Source organism: Zalophus californianus, chromosome 5 (genome assembly GCF_009762305.2).
Source record: "Zalophus californianus isolate mZalCal1 chromosome 5, mZalCal1.pri.v2, whole genome shotgun sequence".
Classification (NCBI taxonomy): domain Eukaryota; kingdom Metazoa; phylum Chordata; class Mammalia; order Carnivora; family Otariidae; genus Zalophus; species Zalophus californianus.
The window spans coordinates 6,275,663-6,294,603 of record NC_045599.1 but is presented as its reverse complement, the minus strand read 5'-3'; the positions used below and the strand labels follow the sequence as shown (position 1 = coordinate 6,294,603).

Genomic DNA, 18,941 nt, shown 5'->3' with positions numbered 1-18,941 from the left:
CTTGAACCCATCAAGCACACTCTTACTTCAAAGCCTTCAAACCCTCTGCTCCCTCTCCCAAAGTCCTCTTCCCTAGATCTTTGAAAGGCTGGCTTCTTTTTATTTTCCTATGCTCATTGTCACCTCTTCTGATACATCTTTCTAAGCCCTTCTCTGTTTGCTTGCCACTCTATCAGATCTCCCTCATTAATTTTCTCACAGTCCTTAACACCCTCTGAGATAGAGGCAGTGGGGTGGGAGGTGATGGGGTTAGAGATAAAATTGGGATTGTGGAAGAGAGAAAATTGAAGCTGGATGATGGGTACTTGGCAAATCTCTACTTCAAATTTCCTCATAAAAAGTTTTTTTTAATAAAGCAAAAGGGAATGAGTGAGAGATTAAAAAATTAGGTAGATAATTTTGTGCAGTAACAATGTTGAGGACTTCTTGAAAAAAATGTAAAGATCTAGCAAGAACTACAATTAAATAGAACCCTCAGTCTTAACTCATGTCCTTAAAACTATTTTCCTAGGGTTTTCGGAAGAGGGGGAGCCAGAGACCTTGGGCTCCATGTACTGTCCTGGCACTTAGATTTGGCTTTTTCTTTTACTCTTCACTGAAAAAAAAAAAAAAAATGAAGCTCCCCGTACATTCTCCTGCATCCTTAGGCAGGAAAAATTACAGATGGGTCCAAAGCGTGAATTGCTGCCAGGAAACAAGGATGCTTTCAAATTGTTGGGGCGATGCTGAAGATAAAGGAGCCAATGTGAAGGGGCTCCCACTCACAAGCAGCTACAATTTAAGCATCAGTAAGAGAATAATAGTTAGCATTAATTGAAACAAGATGAATCTAGGAAAGCTTTAAACCCAGAATGACAAGTTAGCATTAAGTGTAACCCAAAAGAAATATGACTCAAACCAGACAGCTTCATGTGGAGCTTTTTGCCCAACCCAGCTGGTTTTTTGGTGTTCATTGTGCTGCTTTGGATTTGTTTACTGTGTCCACAGGAGCAGGGATGAAAACTCTTCAGTTAGCTGAGACACAAACCAAAATCCTTCTGGCAAGAGTGACTGAGTGATGGTGTTGACCTCCCAGAGTTCTGGGGCCACCAAGGAAGTCAGTTTGGAGGGTGTACGGGAGACACTCTGGCAGTACAGAGCCTGGGGTGAGGGGCATGTACTGACTGACTCACCTCAACTCAGTAAAACATGAAAAACAAATCAAACCAAAATAACAAAACAAAACAAACAAACAAAAAACACAAAAGAAACTGGGGCAGCAGCAGCAGCAGCAGAATTCTCCAGGTGAGGTCCAGAATCCCACTCTTCAGTCCTCTGGGTCTCTAAGTTCCATGATTAGTCCCTAGCCTTCCTGGTTGGGTGTTACATCTGTAAATTCTGGGAAAGTATACAAATAAGTATGAAAGAGCAATGATAAAGAAATGGGCATGAAGCTGATTTTTTTTTTTTAGTACCTTATGCTGTTTTTGGTTATGCTTTGTCTGCATTTAAGATGTGTGAAACTATAAAGGCAATGTGATTTACAGCCTTCATGTTTTATTTGGCTTCCCAGTTTGATAGAAGTGCTGGGAAAGAAGTTGCTTGTCAAATGTGTAAGTGTGTCCCGTCAGGTGTGAAAGCATGAGCCCTATTTTCCAGGCATGAAAGCAAGCTGCACTACAGAAGTCCACAGGTATGCGTCTCTACCGACATCTCTCAAGCCAGGAGCACTGGGCTGGGGGCCCCCGAGCGCCGCTGGGCTGCTTCTCTGAAGGCTTCACTGCCTTTTCCCCTTGAACTCTGGAGCCTGCTTCCCAACACACGTGCAGCATCCCACAGGCTCGAGGCCAACGAGCCGCATGTGAGGATCGGTGGAGAGGCTGGCCGAGAAACCTCTGGAGAGACTGATGGTCCTTTTGACTGCTCTCCGCCACTGAGGACAGACTGGACAGTGGGAGGAAGGCGGGGTAGACACCAGGTGGGTGTCTTAGGGGGCACGCGGGGAGCGAACAGTAGGGCGCCACTTGGAGAAGCAGAGGTGGCCCGCCTGAGGACAGGTGGATGGGAGGCCCCGAGCTGGAAGTGACACCAGTCAGGGGAGAAGAATTTAAACTCGCTCGTAGTAGTGTCCGCGGTGTGGAGTTGCCGCCATCGCCGTTGGCTCCACCCAGCCAATCACTGACAGTCCCGGGCAGAACCAAAGCTGTTTCCTCGCTGTGCTTGCTTGAATTTCTCTCGGTGCCCCGCTTCTTTCCCTCTTCTCCATCCTTGAGCTCCCACTTCTGTACCGCAAGTTTCCTCACCTTCTGTGACGTGTCTGTGCGTCAGCGGCGTCACCTGTAAACAATATTGCGTACCTCCCAGGACTGTTAGGTTCCTTTGAGGCAGACACCTAAACCAGGACCGGACACCCTCAACACAGTGCGTTGTACATGGCGCGGTCATCACCACGGCTACGATCTTCCTTGTGAATACTTTTCCCTGGCCTGACTTCCACCATATATTTCCAGCTCATTCCTGCTTGCACTTTTTAATATTTCATGGGTGGTTGCGTGGCATTCCTGCCTTTTGTTGCCTTTTAACCGGCCAGGATTCTAAGTTCTTTGAAGGAATGCTCTAAAGAGACAGACCACCATCTTATACCACAGACCTAGAGACCTGGACTGTATTGGTTGAAGTGAACAGGTCACGAATTAGAAAAGACAAGAGTACGTGTAAAACTATAAAGAGTATTCATATATATATATATGCACATACATTCCAAAGACAGATGACTGAAGTAAACAAATTCAATTAAACTGTTTGAGGTAGAAGAAAAAGAAACAAACACCAACAGTACTTTAATCGTTTCCCCTCGGTTTCAAACTTACCTCTCGCGTATTAGATTAATGTGATAACCACTACACTACAGAAATGGGGAGTGGAAATAGCTTTCCAGGATCCTTGTAAGACTTGTAGTCATGGGCACTGCCTGGGTCTCTTCACCCTACCTGGGAGGCAGAGCCCTTGGAAATATTCTACGTGGGCCCTCGGAAATATTGTCGTCTAACTGCCAGGCGCAACCCATTAGTAGGTCGGGAAACCAGTCACATTCAGCAATTAAAAACAAAACAGTGAATGAAAGCATCAGGCCTCGCAGCAAGAAAGGTAAATGTGGCCTTGGAGGTTTGAGACTAGGTAATTCTCTCCATTTTGTCTTTTTTAGCGAGACAGCTGGAAGGTTTAAATTTTCACCCATTTTGTGCTGGATTGACATTAAAGATCTAAAGGATTAAGGAAATGATAAATACATTCAAAGAATACGAGATTTGAATATATTTCATCAAAATGTACATATAAATAAGCCAAAAATAAAATGAGTTTTACATATGCTTTCAAAATGATTGTTTCTTGTAAATTATGTGGAATTATCTATTAAAAATAAAAGGGAAATTGAAATATCAAATTCTAAGTCAATGTTATTTAAATAAAGCTGAAAATTTAAATTTTAAAATGTAATTAAATCTTTAAAATATTTTCTAAAAATAAAACCAATCAACACTAGCATTGAATGTCCAGAATTGGGATGAGGCTTAACACATGATATATGTAGATCTCTGTATATGCAAATATAAGATTAGTATTGATGATTTAATATTGCCAAATGTTCTTTCATTTGTCTACACTGCTTCTGGAAGACCTGCAGAGCCAGGAATTGGAATGGAGGCTGAGTCCTGCTGAGGTGGGATCTTTGAGAGTCTTCAACTTGTAAGCCCCTCTCCACCAGACCACTCGGTGGGAGGTCCTCTTGTACGAGTCTAGTTCTCTGATCAAGGTCACCAGGTACCTGTAAGTGGCCCAATCCATAGAGACCTTGCCGCCTTCCTTTACTAGACCGTGTATGGAATTTGACTCTACCGATCTGTTCCTTTTTTTTTTTTTTTGCACATCTTAACTCTCTTGACCTCAGTGGAAGCTTCACTGCTAGCTCTACTCCTATTCCAACTCCTTCTCCATCTGTCTACCCAAGGCTATCTCCCTGGAGAGTCACACTGCGATTGACAGCTTGACCCAACCTCTACCCTGCCCGTCTGTGGCTCCAGCAATGACAGTGCTCCCCAAGCTTCAGATCCACATATCTTGGACATGTCCTTTTAGACATCTCCCAACCTGTTCAAGAGTGAACTCATTACTTCTCTCTCAGCCCCCCACCCCACTCCTCAATGTTGGAAGGTGGAGGAGAGTCAGTGAAGTATCTTCTGGACTGAGAAGGCACGTTAAGAGGGAAAAAATGAAGCAAGCCATTCCATATCATACACAGAGTTTTATTCAGGGTAACTTACTGACAGGGGGTATGGGTGGGGACAAACCATCCAGGCGGTGCCGAGTCATTCTCCACAGCTATTCTCTGCCCAGTCCAGCTTTAATCCCTAGATTTTATGGAATGAGGAGTATGGTGGTGAGGTCATAGGGTAGTTACCTAAAGTGGGGCCTTCTGTGTGCCACTTTAGGGAAGATCAGAACAAGCCTTCCCCCATTCCATGTCACGGCACACATTAACCTCCAAGGGCCTGGAACATGTAGTGGGAGGGAGGTCACTGCTCCGGTTTGAAGAGGATGGAGGGCCAAAGGTGGGGTCAATGTTGCCCCTACTCCTACACTCAGTCTTTGATTTCTGTTACTAAACTATCTAAAGTAGAAACTGGGGAGCTCCCTCTCCTGCCCAGGTATAAACCGTGCACCTAGCTCCTTCACCCCCTTCTCCCATCTGGCTGCTGCCTCCCCAATGCTGTGCTAGTTGCTTCCAGTCTAGACCATGGCTGTGTACCTCCAGTTCCTCTCTCTGACTCAGTCTCACTCCCATCACACATTCTGCTCATCGTTCCTGAAGGAATCCTGAAATGTAAATCAGAAAGAGTCCTTCTGCCTCCATCGCCAAGGAGGAGAAAGGCCAAAAATCCTACTTTCCTTGTGTTTGCTGAATGTCTGAACTGATCAATGCTTGACTCTTTTGTGTTAAGAGCAGCAGATCACTTACCAAAGGGGATTCCAAATTGGGCCTGGCTAGAGAGGCAACTGTGGAAGTGGTGGAGAGGAAAGAGAAGCAGGAATTGTAGCAAAAAGCTCTGGTGGGATGCTCCTAGCTTGTTGGGAGATGGCAACGAGAAGCCTGTCCACTTTGGCTTCCCCTTAATGAAAACTAGGATCTTTTAGGATGTTTTCCATTTCCAGTGAAGGAGGTTTAAAAAAAAGCCCTGAAACTACAATTTGCAAACGAATCCACAAATATTTGTGCAAGAGAAAATGTCAAAGTTGAAACTCCTGGGACACAAGCCTATTTAGACCCATTAATTCCAAGATAAGACCATATTAAGACCATAGTAACCGTAAGTTTCACATGATCGAGGTAGGACTATACCAGCAAATCCTTCTATTTTACCAACTTTGACCAATTCCTGTCTAGACTGCCCTTATACGGTGTCATGCTAAACTTCCCCTAATTCCTGTCTTCGACACACTTCTCAGACTGAAGGCGATTCAATCCTTTGCTAAGCAAGTTCAATAAACGAGCTTTACATGACCAATAGACTTCTCTTGCGGTCCGTCGTGTATTAAGGGAGACTTCTACATACGGAAAACAGAAAAAGGGTTGAATTTGCAGGACTAAAAAAATCAGTTCAATTGAAGTTAAGGAAGCATTTCCTGACAAGACCAGTAAACTGAGGGTGCTCATGTTAGGGTGTTCCAAAATAAAGGATATTTTTACATTCCTCTTTGTGTGGGGCAACATTTCACAAAAGATGGACTCTTAAAAAGAGGAATATACTGAAGATGAGGGTCTCAGATTACGAAGAGCACTCTTTTCTCACCGGAAAAAAAACCCGGCCGCGGCGGCCAGAGCGCGAGAAGGCTTAGCCTCTAAGTCACCCAGTAAAGTGGTCGCGAATCCGGCGGCCGTTGGGTCCCCCCCACGCAGCTTCCGGAAGCCACGCCGCACTCTCCCCTCCCGCGCAGCGCGCCGCGGACACCGGACTGGCAGTCTGGTCGACAGAAGGCGCCCAATACGTGTTGACCGTGGGCAGTCGGATTTCAGCGAGCGGAACGGTGGCCCAAGGAGCAGGCCCTCCGGGGAACTTGTCCGCTGGCACCCACCCCTCCCTCACTGCCTTTCAGCCAAGCGAGGGCCTTACAGTCTTTAGCTGGGCTACTGGCAGCCACCAGCCCAGTTTCCGCGAACCCCGCCAGGAATGCCGAGTTCCACTAGCTGTGGGTTTGGAGAGAACCTTGTTGCCTGACTTTGCATCAAAAGTTCTTTTTTTACTTTTCCAAAAGGACTTGCGCCCAACGTGGGGCTCGAACCCACGACCCTGAGATTAAGAGTCTCATGCTCTACCGACTGAGCTAGCCGGGCACGTGGGCATAATTTCTATTCTATCCCAGAAGACTAAAATGCACATGCAGGGATGAGAGCACACTTTGAAAAAGCAACTGTGCAAATACGGAGTACCTACTGTGTGTCTGACTGTCCTAGTGACTAGGGTTGGAGGATCCGAAGCCTACGCTCCCTCAACCCGGGAGAGGTGGCTCTGCGGGCTCTTGCAGGGAAGAGCAAGAGATTAGCTGAGGAAAACTGAATTTACACCGGAGCATTTACGGAGGGCGTGCTCTGAGCTGTGTGCTCTTGCTGTCCCGTTTATACTGCCTGTCTCCAAGAAAAAGATATAGACACACACATGTCCTTCCCTCTTTGTGACCACAGGCCCCCTAATCTCCCTGGGGCGCAATAGAGGCGTGGATGAAGTGACCGTAGAAACGAAATGCAGACCAAAAGTTGTTTCCGCCCGGTTTCGAACCGGGGACCTTTCGCGTGTGAGGCGAATGTGATAACCACTACACTACGGAAACCGACGCCCACACCTCTTGACCAACACCACCTTGAAGCTACGCAGGGCAGGGAATGACGGAGTTGAGCGAAGCCAGAGTTCCAAGCGGCTAACGTTCCCTGCGCTGCGCCTGAGCTGTGTTCGGGTCTGGTGGCCACACTTCTCTTGGCATGGCCTCGTATGGTTGTTCACCCACGAGGATTACTGGTTTTGGCGTGTGCGGCCACCCTTCTGAGGACGCAGGCGTCCACTGGGAGTTTCCCCACTGGCGGGAAAGCGCCTCCTGAACAGGGTGAGTTCTGCGTACGTAGCCCTGGCATCCCGCAGCGGCGGCACTCACGGGCAATTCTGCACATGAATTACGTTCCTGTAACTGCCCCTGCAGGTTTTCCCTTCTTTTTTAATTAAAGGAGAAATTTTTCAAAAGCCTCAGGTATTATTTCTATCGCCAAAATAATCTATTTGACAGAGATGCTCTGCGTACCAAAGCGGCATCTTTAGTTCTACAGCCTGGATGGGATTCTCTCAAATAAAATGAATACCACAAACCCAGTTTGAGCCCCTGCCCTTAGACTGGGACTCGTGCATACAGACCTCGAGGTAGTATTTTGGGCACGGAGCGTGCGTGGTGCCCAGCTCAGAAAGTGTTCAATGAACCGACGGCACTGAACTCAGTTACTATGTGCTAAGCAACATACTAATCGCTTTGAAATTATATTAACTCTAATTTCACAAAACCCTCTGATAGGGACTACTACCCTTATTTTATATGAGTAAATACAGGACGATAAAGTTATCAAATACATCTAACACCCCTTTTTACAGATGGTAGTACAGTCTACATTTTTCAGCACCTTGCTTTTCTCACCTCACAATACATCTTGTAAAGGATTCCCTTTTTACAGCTAAAGAGCATTCCACTGTGTGAATGTTCATGTAATGATTTCACTATTCCTTTACTGATGGGCCGTTAGAAAAGTTCATCTAAACGATACGACAGTGACCAGACGGCAGTTTCTCAAATGCGTGTGCAACTGCCAACTATAGTGGGGAGGACTGGCAAGGTCTCCGAGAAACTCTTGAGTTCCCAAACAACAAAGTCCTCGGCCTAGAAGGGCCGGAAGTACTTGAGGACGCTCACCGGGACCCGCCTCCGCTTCCGGCATCGGCCTTGGGGAGTCCTGGTGCAGTCCTCAGTGCTCGGTTAGTAGGATGGCGCCGGGCCGACGCGGTCACAGCACCGAGAGCGGACGGCCGCTAAGCGCTTCCACCGTCCCCCGAAGTTTATCCCCAGTGGCGGGGGATGGGGGAGGCCGGTTCTTCCGGGTCGTCCGCGTTCCCTCTTTCGTATTACAGAGACGTGGGCCTCCTTCGTTCTAGCCCTCCCGCCCTGTTCCCATGTGCCTGCTAGAGCGTCTCCTCGCCGTTTCCTGTCGCCCAGGGGCCCGGGAGGAAAGAAGGGGGCGTAGCGCTACGGCGGAGGGACCTCGCGAGCTTAGCTGATTCGCAGACACCGGAAGTGTTGGGAGGAAGGCCGGAAGTGAGGGGGCGGAGCCAGGAAGTGAGGAGGGGCGGGGGTTTATGAGGAGGCCAAGGGAGCGTTGGGACAGATTTGCACTCAGGGCCACCTGAGGGACTTGGCTGTAGCGCCCAGCTTTGTCCCCTCCCCTCGAAGAGATACGGTTGTCGTCTAGGAGTAGGGAACTCTTTGGAGGGGTGGGTTGTCGGGAGGACCTTCCTCTGTGCGCTTGAGGCAAGGTGTGGAGAGGCGGGGTGGGGGTGGGGCCGGGTCGTCAGGGCGACTGAGAGGGAAGACCCCCGCCCCCCGCCCCCCCACCGCCCATCTACACTGGCTGACTGGACACTAAGATGGCTGCCGTTGCCATGGCACCCAACCCTGTGCAGACCCTTCAGGAGGAGGCGGTGTGCGCCATCTGCCTCGATTACTTCACGGATCCCGTGTCCATCGGCTGCGGACACAACTTCTGCCGAGTGTGTGTAACCCAGTTGTGGGGAGGGGAGGATGAGGAGGACAGAGACGAGTTGGACCGGGAGGAGGAAGAGGAGGACGGAGAGGAGGAGGAAGTGGAGGCTGTGGGAGCCGGTGGGGGGTGGGACACCCCCATGCGGGATGAAGACTATGAGGGCGACATGGAGGAGGAGGTCGAGGAGGAAGAGGAGGGTGTGTTCTGGACCAGTGGCATGGGAGGGTCCAACTGGGACAACATGGACTACGTGTGGGAGGAGGAGGACGAGGAGGAAGATTTGAACTACTACTTGGGGGACATGGAGGAGGACCTGAGAGGGGAGGATGAGGAGGACGAGGAGGAAGTGCTGGAGGAGGACGAGGAAGAGGAGCTAGACCCCGTCACCCCACTGCCCCCGCCTCCAGCCCCTCGGAGGTGCTTCACCTGCCCTCAGTGCCGAAAGAGCTTTCCCAGGCGGAGCTTTCGCCCCAACCTGCAGCTGGCCAACATGGTCCAGGTGATTCGGCAGATGCACCCAACTCCTGGTCGAGGGAGCCGTGGGAGCGAGCAGGGCATTTGTCCCAAACACCAGGAAGCCCTGAAGCTCTTCTGCGAGGTGGATGAAGAGGCCATCTGTGTGGTGTGCCGAGAATCCAGGAGCCACAAACAGCACAGCGTGGTGCCATTGGAGGAGGTGGTGCAGGAGTATAAGGTGAGAGAAGCAGAAGAGGGGAGTTTAGTGGGGGTGGAGAGGAAGTAAGAGGAGCTGGGAAAAGGAAACATGTCCCCTCCCAACCCCAGAACTTCATGCACTGGTGAACTGATTTTCCTTTACTTAGCACTTACTGGCATCAAGGTGGGTTAGACTGAGAAGGATCCTGTACAGACAAAGCAGACCAGTGAAGAAGACCAGGAAGATTGGCTTCCTCAAAAGAAATTGGGCAAAGCCCATATGATACTATATCATTGGGTTGCATCTCTTAGGGAAAGTACTGCTGTTTCACACTTCCACTGTCTCTGAGTGTAGGAGTGCAGGTGACAATCCCCTCAGGCTTTACCACCAGTCTCATTTTCCTCTGGGTGAGTCTTCAGTCTATCCTTGACTTACACCCCTAGAGTTGGGAAGGACTTGGGGCCTCAAAGAACAAGAAAGTGCCTTAAGGAGCAGGAATAATAGAAATGACTACTAGTGTCAGACCCAGATACTCTGCACTTGCCTTTTAATGGGTTTCTCACCTACCCCATGATATGGGTTGTTTCTCCTCACGGACTTTTGTTAGATCTGCATCGGTCTAATGTACTGACTAGAACTTACCTTTCCTGAGAATGCAGAAAAAAGGGAGAGGCTTCTAAATCAGAAGACCGGGCTCTGCACTTGTGAATATTCACTCAGGCATCTCTAAAAGTCTTGGAACTTTAATTTCTCCAGGATTAAAAGTTAATATTTACTGAACACTTTACTTACTATGTACACCAGGCACTGTACTAAGCACTTTTCATGGACTCATTTAAAACTCAAAACAATCTTGTAAGTTTGATATGGTTTCTATCCCTGTTTTACAGATTAGGAAACAGATTTAAGTAATATAAACAGGGCCACACAGCTACTAGTAAGTGATGGACTTGGTTATGACCCCCCTCCCCTGCCACCCCTGCACACTGTTAACAGTGTCACCACCATTTAGATATCTTGTTAATTTGACTTTCCTGACATGTGACTTCTTGGAGTCTGATACTAGTTTGGATAATACTTTTGCACCCTACTTCTGGCCTCACTCTTTTGGGATATAAGTAACATTTGTCTGTGAGACAGCCAGCACAAATAGCATTCCTGGGATGGGTTTGAAATAGTGGGACCAGGAGGAAGAGAGGGTAGCTCCTATGTGGTCTGTGCGGAACTTCTTTGTGTTATGACCTGTGTTTTCATACATTGTCACACAGTAACCTCATTTAGGTAATCTTATCATTACCCTAATTTTAGAGTAACGAGTCTAGAGCTTCTCAGCTATGAGCAGTACAGCTAGGACAAACTTACACCCTCTCATGACAAGTAACTGTTTCTTCCACACAGTGATTGTCCCAATTACTAGGGGAGTTTTCAAAAGTACAGTGGGCCCTACCACTTGAGATTTCTGAGTCAGAGACAGGGAGAATATAAAAATATCTTTAGGAAAGCCCAGCGTAGCGTGGGGATCACTGCATTGGTAACATCACCTGTTTTTTAGGCCCTGCGTTGTTAGGGGAGGCTGTGATCTCATTTTATCCTTTTTTTACCTCCTTTTGGCTCCTAGTTAACTGTACCCACCAATGGGCAGTCAGTTTGTTAACTGAATCTTGGGGTGGACTGTTCATGGGCATTCCATCCCTTCTCCACCCTCCTCCTACAGGACTCTTCTGAAGAGCTTCTGAAACTGGATTTTAATTTGTGTTAGCCACATCTGTTGTAATGCAGCCCAGTAGGGCTCTGAAGTTTGAGGAGGTCACATAGATGCAAATAATCTGGCATTAATTGATCAGCAAATGTAAATACATAAGTTTTATTATATAAAACTAATTTGAGTGATTCCTTTTCTAACTTACAGGCTATTTTATGGGCAGGTAGTTTATCCCTTTCAAATGTGTACACTAAGTAGCACTAGCTTGGAACAGTGTTTTTTAGAAATATTTCTTTATTGAATAGGTAATAATACAAATGATGTAGAAATAAAACTCCTAAAAAGTTGGAAGTCCTTGATAATTTCTCTTAAATAGTACTCTGTTTGGATTTGCGCTCATGAATTTTATGTCGGTTATTTAGGAAAAATATTAAATGGGAAATTTAAGCATCATAAATTCTGAGTGGAGTTGGAGAAAAGAAGAAGGTAATATCAAAAGACAAAATTTTTTTGTAGTTTATGCTACTTTCATGTAAGGGATTGCCTGTAATATTTTTAATGTAATTTTTTCAACAACCACTTATCCTGTGCAACAACTGCCTTTTGTACTCTGGGTCAGTAACCTCTTTAGTTCAAGGGTCATTATCAGGTTGTCATTGGCAGCTTAGACATAGGTAGAGAATACTAGATAACATTTATTGATCTTTGGTACATGCCAGACACTGTGTGAAGCATACTGTCCATAAGGTAGATTCTGTTATTCCCAATTCCTGTGTAAGGTGAGGAAACTGGAAATGTGGCTCGCATCAGGTCATCTGGTTCCATTCAGGTTTAGATTGGAGTCTAGGCTTGAGCTCTTCTGCCCTGTACTATCTCTCAAGGAAAAGGAAGGAGAAAGGCAGAAGTAGTAGGAGACATTAAAAAGGAAAAAAAACAAGTTGGGACCATCTTTGGTCTCTAACAGCCTTTTAAAGAAAAAGACTCTGTTACAAGTGATTGGAACATAGAGCTCAAATGCATATTGGCTGTGAAGGTTAAAACCTTAGGAGGAGAGGGTTTTTGTTTTCCATTTAGTAAGTGAGTGGGAGAGAAATGGACAGAGAGGCATAGAAATTAAGGGGGGGCCCCTGCCCCCAGGAGCCCCTGTGTCATGGGGGAGGCATACTTAAAAATCAGTGCCTCAGAAGTATTGTAAAGGTTGTATTCATGTTTCTTGGGGTGACAGAGGAAGTTGGAGGCAGGGAGGATCTGGACCATGGTCAGATAGCTGGGTTTTAAAGGAAGCATGCCTTGGGCCAAATGGAGAAAGGCAATCCCAGGCAGAGGGAACAGCATGGATAAAGATGTGGAATTACATTCAGGAAAAGACAGGTAGTTTTATGTCGCTAAAACTAAGTCTATATTAGAAGGGTAAGTGTAGGAGAGGAGGCTAGAAATGTAGAAGCAATGAGAGCCTCATATTTTGCAGGTGGTGGAGAACCACTGAAGGATCTTTAGCTTAGGCACAAAGTTGTCAGAGAAGTGTTTAGAGATGAAAGTTACAAGGAAGATTGCTTATGAGGGGGAAGGGACCATAGGCAGGAACATTCATATGGAAGGACTTTGTGTGGTGAGGGCTTCGGGCCAGGTCCACTCCAACTCCGAGTATGGGGCTCTGTAGTCCTCAGGATCCTACTTTTAGAGAACACACCCAGGGCTTCTGTACATGAGTGCAGGCAGAATGTTGGAGGCCTTTGTCATCATCTGAAGAGAAGAAAGGGGAGGAAGGGAGTATGATGCTTATTTGGTACCTGTGGTGGGGATCAGGCTTTGGGCCCCAGTGCACTGCAGGGAAGTTGGGGGAGGTGGGCACTGAAAGCGGGTGCCTCTCCCATCCCAGGCCTCTAACCTTCCTTTCCCATTCCCTCAGGCCAAGCTGCAGGGTCATGTGGAACCACTGAGGAAGCACCTAGAGGCTGTGCAGAAGATGAAGGCCAAGGAGGAAAGGCGGGTGACGGAGCTGAAGGTGGGTGAATGTCTTTAATGGGGTTGACTGGCTCTGTGATCAGGCAGGGAAGATGGGCTGCCCACTCTCAAAAGTGGTGGCTAGATTCCCTGAAGAGGGGCAGCTGAGACCTGGGAGAGTAGACACATTCTCAGGATCCTGAAGAGAGTGGCTTTAGACGGTAGAGGGCGTGTTCATTCCTAGGTTCCAAAATGGAGTGGAAGCAGGCCTGGGGCAGAGAGTCCCTGGCCCAGGGCTGCAAAGCAGGCTTACCACCCAGACACCTCACTCCAGGCCCAGTGCCCACCATACCAGATAGCACAGAGGGCAGAAGTGGGCAAGGAAAATCCACATAACAGCCATCAGAGGAGCCCCAGTTCCCAGGACAGATGGCAGGGCAGCCCTGAGCAGGAGAGGGGGGCCAGAGTGTTTAACGGAGGCTAGGAATTTGTGAATGTTAGCATGGCAGAGACTTCATCTTTTCTAGTCCAGTGTTTCTCAGCTGTTTTTCATGATTGATCACCCCTCCCCAAGGAGTATTTTTAGATACTTTTTCCCATAATATCAACCCCCCACCCCCAACTCTGTACCTGTTTTTGTAAGGTCAGCAGGCACTGAGAATGGCCTGGCACTGAGCTTTGGAGAACAAGCCAGGACATCCTTCTTGTCTGACCTCTTCCCTCATCTCTCCCACTGGCCATTTGAGGGGTCTTGCCACTTCCCAGGGCTTGTGCTTATTCTTCGCCACCTACACATTAGGAACTCTGCTGCTGGCTACTGCCAGGCACTAAGTGGTGGAATCTGAGTCTGGGAGCCATGGAGTCCTCTTGCCTCTAGCCAGATGCTCTGGGGTCCTCGGTTACAGAGAGAGGATGTCAGATCTGAGTGTCTGTGGGACAGAGAATGAAACTGACTTCCTTCACTCACTTGGTCAGTCAGAACTTCCTTTCCCTCTCTGCTCTGTTATTCTTTGTCCCAAGAATGTCTCTAGTTGATGGGTGGAAAGCATGCCCACTATCTGGGATTCCCTAGCCCAGGCAAATGGGGTGAGAGTGGGCAGAAGTTTTCTGTCATTATATGTAGAAGTACCTACACAATGATGCCCATGATTTTGCCTCTTGGCTCTTAAAGTGTAAAATATTATTTGGCTGTTTACAGGAAAAGTTTGCTAGATTCCTGATCTAGAAGGATTGGGTGACTTTCTAAGGTCTTTAGTGGTATAGTCAAGACCCTAACTTCATATCCTGGTTCCTGAATTTTTAATTTATTCATTTCAAAAAATTCTAAGTACCTACTCTGTGGTTGGTGCTCTTCCAGGGTCTGAGGACCCTGTGGCAAACAGAGATTATGCAGTGGTGGAAAGGGATGTTAAAAGATACTTCAGTGTAAACATAACCTACGATTAATGCCATGATATACAGTGATATTTGTGGTCCTGATTTAGATCTGGAGGGAATATTTTTAAGCTTAGACCTGAAGAATGAATCAAGTTAGTTAGCCAGGGTGGAGATAAAGGTACAGGCAGAAGGTGTTGAGTTTGAGACCACTGTGCTGGGGGTGTGGGAGTGGGGCCTGGTAAGGCTGGGAGGTGGGGAAGGGGACAGGGGCCTCTTTCCATTTGGGATGTAGGGCTCCATTACCTTGGATTGAGGGGCAGCAGTTGCAAAATTGGAAGTTTATGTTTCTGTGTGTTGAGGTGGTATCCACCATCCCCTTTGCATCATCCCAGAGCCAGATGAAGTCAGAGCTGGCAGCTGTGGCCTCGGAGTTCGGGCGGCTGACACGGTTTCTGGCTGAAGAGCAGGCAGGGTTGGAGCGGCGCCTCCGAGAGATGCACGAAGCCCAGCTAGGGCGTGCAGCAGCAGCGGCTAGCCGCCTGGCGGAGCAGGCTGCCCAGCTGAGCCGCCTGCTGGCCGAGGCCCAGGAGCGGAGCCAGCAGGGGGGCCTGCGGCTGCTCCAGGTGAGCAGTGCCCCCTTCCTTATCTCCCTGTCTCCCAAAACCCTGTACTTGCTCTGTCAGGCAATGCTTACCAAACATCTGTTCAGAGCTGCCTCTCTTCTCATTGAGAGGAACCCACAAAGATTGAACCTAAGACCAAAAGGGTTTTTGAGGCTGGGGACAGAGTTAATGCCAAATGTGGTGTAACGTGTGATTATACCCATGAAAAGAAAGAAGATTCAGTTGTAGAATGAGGGTTTCAAAGGAGAGTTGAGGAAAGAATTTTTGACAGAGATATCCTGAAAAAGATGACCAAGTCGTGTGAAAATTCTTTTACTGGGGTTGAAAATTCTGTTACTGGTCTTGCAGCAGGATGAGATTAATTAGGTGTGCTGAGGCATAGGGATGATTGAGATAGATACACGCTTATTGAGGGCCTTGAGAGTGCTCTTTCTTACTCCCTGTTCAAGTTCAGTCCTTTCTCTGGCTGGAATCAGATTGGGAGAAAGGAGCTGTCTCTGTGCAGCTGACTCTCTCTTTGTCTCTTTTTCCCTCTCCCTCTTTTTGTTTCTGTTATTCCCAGGACATCAAGGAGACTTTCAATAGGTGTGTTGCCACCCTTTTCCTCTGTGACCCAGTGGCATCTGGTTCCCCATCCCTACCTCTCTTGGATATCCCGCTCCTTTCCTTCCTTCCCCAGGACCCGAGTTTCTGCCTCCTGGACCCTCCTCTCCTTCCCCTCAGCTTTTGCTCTTCCCTCTGGGAATATCATGGTCCCACCCCCTGCCCGGTCCCCTTCCTCCAGGTGTGAAGAGGTACAGCTGCAGCCCCCAGAGGTCTGGTCCCCTGACCCGTGTCAACCCCATAGCCATGACTTCTTGACAGATGCCATCGTGAGGAAAATGAGCCGGATGTTCTGTCAGGCTGCCCGAGGTAGGGAGGTCACCTGTACGACCTTCCTTTGCCTTTCCCTTTACAGACCTGAGATTGGGTTCTGAGGGGGAAGGTGGGTCCCAGGGGGGACGATTGGGGCTGAGGTGGAGCAGGATACAGGGTAGGCTGCTTGGGGCTTCAAGCCAAGAGTAGCCTTTGTCCTAGTCCAGGTAGGTGTTGGTGGTCGGGGAGGGAGGCGGGTAGCAAGAAGAGCCAGGGCCGGTGTTAGACCTGTCCAGTGTCCTGGAAACAAGAATGGGGAAAGAAGTGGAGCCCATAGGAACTCAAGTCTGGCCTCTAGGATGGGGTGGGGTGAGGACACCTGGAAGGCTGGGAGGGAGGGAGACAAAGGGGAGGGCAGCAGGAAAGGCCAAATCTTAGAGTTGGCTACTGATGGGGAACAAGTTGTTCCAGCCCTGGCATATTTGTCCTCCCCCCTCCCAAGTGGACCTGACGCTGGACCCTGACACGGCTCACCCGGCTCTGATGCTGTCCCCTGACCGCCGTGGGGTCCGCCTGGCAGAGCGGCGGCAGGAGGTTGCTGACCATTCCAAACGCTTCTCAGCCGACTGCTGCGTCTTGGGGGCCCAGGGCTTCCGCTCTGGCCGGCACTACTGGGAGGTAGAGGTGGGCGGGCGGCGGGGTTGGGCAGTGGGCGCTGCCCGTGAGTCGACCCATCATAAGGAGAAGGTGGGCTCTGGGGGGTCCTCTGTGGGCAGTGGGGATGCCAGCTCCTCGCGCCATCACCATCGCCGCCGCCGGCTCCACCTACCCCAACAGCCCCTGCTCCAGCGGGAAGTGTGGTGTGTGGGCACCAACGGCAAACGCTACCAGGCACAGAGCTCAACGGAGCAGACACTGCTGAGCCCAAGTGAGAAACCACGGCGCTTTGGCGTGTACCTGGACTATGAGGCTGGGCGCCTGGGCTTCTACAATGCGGAGACTCTAGCCCATGTGCATACCTTCTCAGCTGCTTTCCTGGGCGAGCGTGTCTTCCCTTTCTTCCGGGTGCTCTCCAAGGGCACCCGTATCAAGCTCTGCCCTTGATTAGCCTGCCACCCGCAGGGGCCCCTCTGTTTAGCACTTGGGGGGCGGGTGGTGGTGGAGGGTGGCCCGTAAGTTTGGGGGCTCAAAGGCTCCTCCCACTGTTTGTTGCTTCCTGCTCCCCTTTGACCCAGGCCCCCCTTCTCCCTCTAGGAGCCTAAAGAACCCTCCTGGCCTGCAGCTCGGCCTTCGCTCACCTGCAATGTCTGTCCAATAGGTCTGCATGGGTCCCTGATGAGAACAGCTGCCTGGTTTTCCTTCCCTCTGTCCACCCAGGGGTCTGAGTTTGAGTAGGGGATGAGGGGAGATTTAACTCCATTACTTAACTTCCCTTTCCCTGCCCCTGCTCTTCAACCCTGTCAGTTCTCAGGCTGGGGTACTTGGGCAAGACTCATGCCCCCATTCCAATTCCATTTTCTGATGCAAATTTTAGCTAAGGGATTTGGAAGCTTTTTTTGGGGAGGCAGGTTGGGCAAAAGCTGGGTAATAAGTGTCTACTCTCCAGGGGAAGTAGGAGGGATTCTAAACTCCTTCCATCCCCAATTTCTACCTCCATAGACTGGCCAGAATTTAGCTTGAGAGCTCTGGAATGGTTGCCATGATTTAAACTACATACCATTATATATCACCCAATAAATTATTTTCTCCCCCTTCCTTTTTTCCAGCACTCAAACTAGGAGTAAAGCTCACCCCACCCAACCCCTCCAGGTCTTTTCACTGCCAGGCTCCTTTCCCCTTTGTTCAATGGAGTTCCTTGTGTCAGTTTCCAGCCTCCTCATGTCTTTAGTTCTCCATTTGGTGAGCCCTGACCAGGAGCCTGGGGACAGGGGGTTTGGATCCCCAGAAGAGCCTTGGGTATAATCTATTTTTCTAGTAATCCCCTTGCCTTGTCACTTGTCAGCTTTTGTCCTCTACTTTGATGGCAGAGGTCAATTTATGTTCCTGGGGAAAAGGGAAGATGGGTTGTGTTGTGGAAATAAAAAGTTTATTTGCTTCTTTTGTGGAGTCCTTTCCTTTAGATGAACAAAAACAGGATAAGACAAAATTTTTTTCCATAGTAAGCCAGTTCTTCTAATGTGATACCAAAGAACAGAGGACTAATTGTACCTTCTTGTAATAACCTGCCTTTTGCACTGGTCACATTTGGTGAGCCCTCTTTCCCAAGTGTGACCTTATTCCTATATACTGTGATAGTCATTCCCTAGCCCCATCTGAATGACCTACAGTTTGTTTTTTTTTTTTTTACTGGCACTCTCTTCAGGATGCACTTGAAGATGTACGTTTGCTGCTTTGTGTAGATCACTGCTTTGAGACTTTAGGACTATGGTTTCCCCAAGAATCTTCACATTTCCAAAGTCTTTCTGTGTGATTTTATCTAGCTGAAATACCATAAAAGTTGAAGCTGAAGCCAGAGATCTCATTACCATTATGAGTTGATAGAAAAGGAAATGGAAGATCTGTACAGGCTACATCAACACGCTACATGTTACTTACCCACCACTTGAAGAAAAAAGCCAGCTGTGATTGTATTTACGAATACCTGCAGACCACTCTGTACAATTTTTAAATGTCCAACAATGGAAGGAATAAAAAGTAATTACTAAGCAACAATTCTTCTAGTGAAGAGGTGCTTCATCATAGATGGGATTCAAAAATCAACAAAAAGACCCAATTTGACAGACTACTCTAACCTGAGGAGTTTCAAAACATTTGTTTTGTAATAGGGCTTTGAGGAATGACAAAATGCCTATTTGTTCAGTTATTTCTTTATAAGCTAGGACGGAGGTTTTACTACTCCTGAAGAACATTTTCTTCAGGCTTAAGGGAGGCCTAGAGGATCTATACCTGAGACACAGA

The 18,941-nt window shown here is 48.3% G+C and overlaps 1 protein-coding gene and 2 non-coding genes across 7 annotated transcripts; 1 reads left to right on the top strand and 2 right to left on the bottom strand.

Moving 5' to 3' along the window:
- Positions 1-6,297: 6,297 nt before the first annotated feature.
- Positions 6,298-6,370, bottom strand: TRNAK-CUU. Its single transcript has one exon. It is a non-coding gene; the product is annotated as a tRNA-Lys (tRNA).
- A 421-nt stretch (positions 6,371-6,791) lies between these two features.
- Positions 6,792-6,864, bottom strand: TRNAV-CAC. Its single transcript has one exon. It is a non-coding gene; the product is annotated as a tRNA-Val (tRNA).
- An 801-nt stretch (positions 6,865-7,665) lies between these two features.
- TRIM41 (tripartite motif containing 41) lies at positions 7,666-18,861 on the top strand. Of its 5 annotated transcripts, XM_027606221.1 has the most exons (7): positions 7,666-9,521; positions 13,094-13,189; positions 14,865-15,128; positions 15,691-15,713; positions 15,913-16,040; positions 16,486-16,911; positions 17,238-17,395. In XM_027606221.1, exons 1-7 carry the CDS (start codon positions 8,712-8,714, stop codon positions 17,243-17,245), a joined length of 1,755 nt encoding a protein of 584 aa, XP_027462022.1. In that variant the 5' UTR covers positions 7,666-8,711; the 3' UTR covers positions 17,246-17,395. The 5 variants fall into 5 exon arrangements, 4 of the variants coding, with proteins under 4 accessions (XP_027462022.1, XP_027462020.1, XP_027462023.1 ...); XM_027606219.2 differs by having other exon boundaries at positions 7,669-9,521; positions 16,486-18,861; XM_027606222.2 differs by lacking the exon at positions 17,238-17,395 and having other exon boundaries at positions 7,670-9,521; positions 15,993-16,040; positions 16,486-16,649.
- The last annotated feature ends 80 nt before the right edge of the window (positions 18,862-18,941 follow it).

What these genes read in the sequence shown, in the direction of transcription:
- TRIM41 (XM_027606219.2), top strand. Translation starts at nt 8,712, where the DNA reads ATGGCTGCCGTTGCCATGGCACCCAACCCTGTGCAGACCCTTCAGGAG. An exon ending in AGGTGGTGCAGGAGTATAAG is followed by an intron (nt 9,522 to 13,093) that starts GTGAGAGAAGCA and finishes CCATTCCCTCAG; the next exon opens with GCCAAGCTGCAGGGTCATGT. An exon ending in ATCAAGGAGACTTTCAATAG is followed by an intron (nt 15,714 to 15,912) that starts GTGTGTTGCCAC and finishes CCCTTCCTCCAG; the next exon opens with GTGTGAAGAGGTACAGCTGC.